Consider the following 7,748-nt stretch of genomic DNA (forward strand, 5'->3'; position numbering starts at 1 on the left):
CTCATAATTGAACGATGTTTTTTCTAAAAGATTTTTTTGAAGGTTTTCTTTATGATTTTAAGATGCATTAACCTCGTATACTTTTTTAAAATTGACTTTTAAACTTTTTCGTGTCTTTACTTGGTCTTGCATATTCATGTTTCTAACTCATGATGATATTGTATTTATATTTATGCAGACTTTTTCATACTTAGTACATTCACCGTACTAATGCATAATTGTGTCTATATTGTCTCATAATATAGGGTCCAATAGTTCTCCTCCTGGACGTGCTTAGATTAGGATTGCTCCACTTTCATCATTTGGATTGGTGAGTGCTAGTGATTTGAGGACAAAGTCATGAATAATTTTATTGAGCTTTATTATCTTTTCAGTTTCAGATTATGGTCATGACTTAGGAGTTTGTCCTAGTCATATCAACGATAGTTGAAGGCTTATGTCAAACTTAGTATTTTTCACATTTTTGTATATACTCAGTTGGTATCGTTTAGGTCACCTTATGATTCGAGACTTATATTGACTATATCTGTTAAATTATACTCTCTCAATTTAAAAAAGAATGACCCTATTTCCTTTTTATTATGTTTTAAAAATAATGACCCATTTTCTTTTTTGACAACACTTTAACTTTAACTTTTCACGAGACATGTTCAAGACCACAAGATTAGAGAGCATTTTGGTATATTTAACATAACTTTAATTTAGAACCACAAGATTAAAAAGTCTTCTTTCTTTTCTTAAACTCCGTTCCAAATCAAATTAGACCATTCTTTTTGAAACGAAGGGAGTATTTCATTACATCATGTTTATGTCAATTGACTTGTTGTTGGGATCCTATTTTCCATGTCACGTCTAGGTTGTACTTTGGGTCATGATAAACTTGGTATATATAGCGTCGGGTTTTAGAAAAAGGTCCTAGGATGTCTGACAAGTCACGTCAAGTAGAGTCTTATTCATGAGTGTGAAAAACACCACATTTATGAATATGAGGCTACAAGACGTTTGGGAAGCTTCACTTCATTCAATAGTGTTCTATATTTATTCGAAAATTTGTTATCACAAATATTTATTAGAAAAATACATAAATACGTATTTTTTGTAACTTTTTTTAATATTTGAAAGATAAATTAATCATAAATGAAATATGAAGAAGCAAGAATATTTTTTCGTTAAATCAAATTAGTGCAATTTGGTTCCTCCCCTGATTCTTCTCTCATAAAATTTATCCACGTTTCGAGGACCATTAGTAGCGTAATTCTCAAATTATGATGATTTAAATTTTTCCATGATTCGAGAGCCATTAGTGGTGTATTTATTTTAACTATGATGATTTGAACTTGATCTCCATAATTCGAGGACCGTTTGTTTATTTCTCGAACTAGGACGATTTTAGACTTTTGATATCCACAATTTAAGGGTCGTTAGAATATTTCTCGAACTAGGATGACTTGAAATTTATCTCAATTGATATTTGTGAATATTTCATGAATTTGCGAAATATTTTAGATCTTTTTTTAGAAAGACAATGATTGATATCTTCATAATCTATTTGAGAATACCCAAGAATGAAGGAGATATTTGAGATCTTGATTTTTATAAATAGCTAGAGTTTACGGGATATTTTCAGATCCTTGACCTCCAATGATCTTTGTGAATATTCAATAAACTATCTCTCTCTGTTAAACCTCTCTGTCATCATCACTGTAATCATTAAAAATCTATATCAAAACTGACAACTTCATCTGAGGGATAGTAAGGCTCATCATCAACTAGCTTGCCTTCTTAATTGTTTCTGTTACCACCTATAAATTCATCATACCCAACAGTTAGCTCTTTTTTTTTTTTGAACTTTACATGATCAAGCAATAGAGCTCTTTCTCTCGTTTTCCTTCTCTTTCTTCTACTCTTTTCCTTTCTAAAAGTTCTTGGCTCTTTATCTACATCACTCTCATCAAATTGTCCATTCAATGATTCTCTATTTGAATTTGTTCATTAGAAGAATGGACTGGGTCAAGGGTTGGATCAGTAGAATGATGGAAAGAGTCAAGAGTTACATCAATAGAAGGATGGATAGGGGTTGGAGTTTGATGAGTAGAAGGAGGAGTATTTGGAGCGGTAAAAGAGTGTACAGAAGAAGATGTAGTTGAATTGACAGGGGAATGGGTAGGACTAGGGTTTGAAACATTTTCTTGGGCCACATTTGTTGGTCCTAATTCTGCATCAAAAGATGCATTAGGCCCATTGATTTTAATTGCAATCAAGTGAAATACAAATGTCTTCAAAATATCTCCACTACTCAAACATTCAACAATTAAATTAGTATGCTAGTCTGACTTAATTTATAATATAGCAACACTTTTAAGCAGTTTCACAAATAGCAAGCATTGTCTAGGTTCATATCAGAACTTTTTCCCATAATCCCTCAATTCAAAATAAGAAAATCTATCTATATCAACATCTAAAAAATTAGTAATTTCTCCATCATGATTGTATCTCATTTTTCCCTTCTTCGTAACACCACTATGGTAAAATCTCAAACTAACCAATTCAAACCAAATTTAATCTGAAAACAATATTAATAGTTGGCCCTCAACAATGACAAAATACATACATCAACAAAGGCGAATTATGTGAATGAAATACTGTAAACTTGAAAAAAAAAATTAAAGACGAAATAACCCTAGGCTAACTAGTCTGAACTATTAAGTAACCACCTCTTAGAGATGTCTGACCGACCTTTCACAAATGAAGATGACGACACAATAGATGCTCTACCAAATCCTAATTAACACCGCTTTTCTTGTACCAAATGATGAATTCCTCGATTGTGACCACCAAGTTTCTGCAAGCATGAAAGTGAAACCTGGATTAAATGATTAACACAAAGGATGACTCAAAAACACTATATAATTGAAGAAATTTTTAGCTATTTGTTCGATTTACGATCGTAATTCTCAATTAGATTTTGGTATTCTTAGAAAAAGTAAATGGGTGGGTCAAGTAAAATAAATTGGGTTGGGGGTCATTTAATACGTGGCTTCACTAGGAGGCGAATGACTCTCACTCTATACGTAATGGCCTGGCTTGGGTGACTGAAGGGATGATTAAATACACTTTTGAGTAGTTAAGGCATGTAATAGGTCAACCCTAATAATAAAAGCGCATGACTTTTGACTAATGATCACTTTCTTCCACAACTAATGAGAGTAAAGAGATACAAATGTAAAGTTCACCAATGGACATAACATAATGTAACATATAAATATTTTATTAATATTAAAATGTCACACCAACAATTAATAATATAGAGAAAAATTGATTACAAGAGAATTACTGAATAAGATTTGAATATGTGATTTACGATTATGATTTTAATCTTAAGTTTTTTTAAAAAAAAGAGTTGGGATTTTCAAATTGTATTTTTAATTTTATTAAATGTAAACGCTCATTCATAAGTTTATAAATTGCGGGGAAAAAATCATTTTAAATTTCACAATAAATATTTATGCTCGACATTTGAATTGGCCATCTCATATGAATGAATTATATTGAAGAATAATTTTTATTATTATTATTATTATTATTATTATTATTATTATTATTATTTGACTAGTGTTCTATATTCATTTTAAAATTTGTTATTATCAAAAATATTTAATTTATTAGAAAAATACATAAATACGTATGTTTGTAATATATTTTAAATATATGGAAAATAAATTAACCATAAACAAAATATGAAGAAATAAGAATATTTTATTGTAAAATCAAATGAGTACAATTTTGTTCCTTTCTTGATTCCACTCTCCTAAGATTTATCCATAATTCGAGAGTCACTGGTGGCGTATTTCTCGAACTAGGATGATTTGAATATGAACTTAATCTCGATAATTTGAGGATCGTTAGTGACATATATATCAAATAAGGATGATTTAGACTTTTGATCTTCATAATTTGAGGGTCATTAGAGGTGTATTTCTTGAACTAGGTGATTTAAAATTTATTTCATTGATCCTTTTGAATATTTCATGAATTTGCGGAATATTCGAGATCTCTTTGACAAGACAATATTTGATTTATTCATGATCTATTTGAGACAATATTTGATATCTTCATGATTTATTTGAGAATATTCAATAGTATATGAGATATTCGAGATCTTGATCATTGTAAACACTCCACATGGGATATTTTCAGAATTATTTGATCTTCAATAATCTTTGTGCATATTCCATGCCTTTAAGGAATATTATGTATATTGTATAAATTTTCAATATTTACAATGTAAAAATATTTGAGTATTTTGTTGAAATATAATTTTTCCTTTAGTAAGATAATATAAGAATTATTTTTTTTTAAAATTATTAATCTTCACAATTTATAATTTTCTTATGAAATATTTTAAATTTCATTTACCAACTTTAAAACTAATTTGGAATATGTGGGCTAGGATTGTAAGCCAACTTGTCAAAACTCAAAAATTAGTTCGAGTATGAATGAAGTTAAACTTATATAGTGTTTGTATAAGTTATTATTACAAGGTCAAAAAAGGTATGCTTGAAACTTAAATATATGACGTCATCTATAATGGACCCTACCTAAAATAAAACGCCTCTTCTCACCCAAATATATCATCACGTAATCCCCGAGCACTGGAATGGCGCGTAAATATCATGTGCCCCTTTAAAACCTAAATTCACCCTACTATGCACCTATAATTTCCAAACTACCCTTCCAACGTCCCTATATATATATTCCTTCCCCACATAACACCTTCTTCATAGTTCATTATACCTACCTTCATTTCTTCATAATAATATCTGTTTTTTTTTTACTGCACTGGCTAACTCTCAGTTAACTCTGGAGGAAACAACCAACAAAGGGGTGGTGCTCGCCCTGTATGAAGCCTTGAGCTCACACGACGTCGTTCAGGTCCAGAAACTCCTGGCCCCCGACCTTGAGTGGTGGTTCCATGGTCCTCCTTCTCATCAATTTTTGATGCAAATACTCACCGGTACTGCTAAATTCGATAACGCCTCTTTTCAATTTCTTCCTAAAACCATTGACGTATTCGGCTCCGTGGTTCTCGTGGAAGGCTGTGACCCGACCCGATCTATTACTTGGGTTCACGCCTGGACTGTTACGGATGGGGTAATTACCCAGGTTAGGGAGTATTTCAATACCTCACTTACTGTCACCCGTTTTCGGAAGAAAACCCAATCCGATATTTCCTCTATTACGCCTCTGCATTGTCCCTCTGTTTGGGAGAGTAGCTTACCTAATCGGGTCGGGAAATCTGTTCCGGGTCTTGTATTGGCTCTATAAGAAAATTGGATTTGTGCTGCCGTTTGTCTTGTGTCTGATAGGATGTGAGATTAACACGGCTGGTTTGAGATTCTATTGCTGTATGGTTTGTTTTTTTTTTTTTAAAGTTGGTATTTGTGTTTGTTTAATTATTATTGAGTTAAAGAAGGGGCCAATGATAATCGGATATACCTTTCTACTCAATAGATTGTTGTCTAATTATGTAATGGTTTGCAATAAAAAGCATTGTGATTGGCTGTTTACAACATGTGTATATTTTTCAATTTGGTATTGCTTCTTCTTTTCAACGAATCACGATGGATAGACTCGAAACATTTTTTCATTAAAAAGCAAATCTTATTATTAACGTCAAATTAGAATTTTCATTATGAGATTTATATAATTAGTTAAAGATATAATATAGTTAGTTTTAAATCTCTATATATATATGAAGTATACATAATTTTTGTGTCTGTCCCTTCCTGGAATAGTAGTAGGAGGAATAATATATTTAAGAGGTATCTTTTGCTTGCTTAGGATAGATTCACATCACGCTTTCCCCACTATATAGGTAATAGGAAGGCATATGCTCTATTCCTTTATAACTTGGCCAAAAAAAGATTAAAGAGTATAAATTTTATTTATAATATACAATTTTTTATTTGCTATACAACAATAAGTTGATTTTTCCATTTAAGTATAAACACCAAAATTTTCAGTGCAATTCTATAAGAAGTGTTCATTGAATTAGGATTTGATAATGTATTTTTAATTTTAGTTAGATATTTTGAAAACTATTTAATTTAAAACCTAGCTTATTTCTTCGAAGAGTCATTTAAAAATATCTCATAAACTCTTAAATATTTATATAGATTTAAAATTTTAAATATCACGTAAATTATATGTCAAAATCTTTTTAATAATCTCAAAATACTTCGACAAGAATCACAAATTCTTTTATAAGAATAAATTCCAAATTATCCTAAATTAAGATGTGGGCTACACACTTATGTTTCTTATATATTTCTTTATATTTTATTTGAAAGAACATTAAATTAAATTTACTCAAGAAAACGAAGTCTAAAGTTTTTGGTAGTAACACATTTGATTAAGAAAACAGTATAGTTAACTTCTTTTAATTTTATTATAAAATAAGTAAGTTCACTTATGTTTAACTTCTTTGTAATAAAATATACTAGAAAAAAAAAGTTACGATAAGAAGTTTTAGGTAATTTTTTGAGCAATTTTCACGTATAGCAAACACAAAAATCATATTTATATGTTATAATTATAGTTTTACTTAATTGTGTTCCATAGCAAACTATACAAATGAATATGGTTATTTTGCTATACGTATATATACAAAAGAAGTAACTGTATAATATGTTTCGGTATACATGTACAAAAAAATCAATTGTATAATCTGTGTTTGTATACAACGAGAAACAGAGAAAGGCAAGAAAATTGTGCAGGGGAAGATCGTATTTGTATAATTATAAGTGTATAGGACGAAAATATATGCATTTGTATTTGAATATACAATTCTCTCTCGCTTTATACAAACACAAACACAATGTATACATTAGTGGTTGTATAAAGTGAGAGAGGTGAGTGAGAGTGGCGAACGAAATGTGAGAATACTAGGGATCTCCAGGATATCTATGGTGCGTAACATGCGGTCTCGATCTATTCAAGAATCGCTCCAACATTTAAACATACTAATTCGGTCACTCATGGACTTGTAACAATTACATGTATCCAAATCAATCGGTTGATATTCCATTGTAGGTGTGGTAGCTGAGCAAATTGAAAGTCACAAACATTACAACAATCACTACCACAATGAAAAAACAACTCACACTAGTAAAATAAACAAGTATTTAAAACAATCCAATGAATGAGAATGATGACCAAAAATCCTTAACATTCATTCTCTTTTTCGGATCCCCCTAAACTTCATTCGAGCCTAGCCTAGTCTAACATTTTCAATTCCTCAGCCCCAAAATTCTCACTCAATTTCTTTTAGGATTAGCCCATGCATAACGGCAGAATAGGTCATTACATCATCACTGGTATTGAAAAATTTATTTGTGCAAGTTTCCCCGATTAGTAATACTAGTCTTCATGATAAAACAAGTCATTTGAATTAGCTTATTTTTAAGTGTTTTTAGGTTTTAAGCATTTTTTTAAGTTAAGGAAATGATAAAAAATTGTGTTCAAGCATATTCACATTTAGGGTGTGTTTGGTATGGAGGAAAACATTTTCCGAAAAATGTTTTTCAATTTTCTCATGGTTGGTTCGGTCAAATGTTTTCCAAATCAACTCACTTTCTTCAAATTTAAGGAAAATGACTTTCCCTTCAAAACATAAGGAAATAATTTTTCAAAACTCTCTTCCAATCTCCCCTACTCACCCACCCCCCTATCAGCCCTCCCCACCCAAC

General features: G+C 30.6%; 1 protein-coding gene across 1 annotated transcript; it reads left to right on the top strand.

Annotated features, from left to right (window-relative positions):
* The first annotated feature begins 4,439 nt into the window (after positions 1-4,439).
* LOC107022308 (wound-induced protein 1) lies at positions 4,440-5,325 on the top strand. Its single transcript, XM_015222957.1, has 2 exons — positions 4,440-4,454; positions 4,855-5,325. Exons 1-2 carry the CDS (start codon positions 4,440-4,442, stop codon positions 5,323-5,325), a joined length of 486 nt encoding a protein of 161 aa, XP_015078443.1.
* The last annotated feature ends 2,423 nt before the right edge of the window (positions 5,326-7,748 follow it).

This window comes from Solanum pennellii, chromosome 6 (assembly GCF_001406875.1).
Source record: "Solanum pennellii chromosome 6, SPENNV200".
Classification (NCBI taxonomy): Eukaryota; Viridiplantae; Streptophyta; class Magnoliopsida; order Solanales; family Solanaceae; genus Solanum; species Solanum pennellii.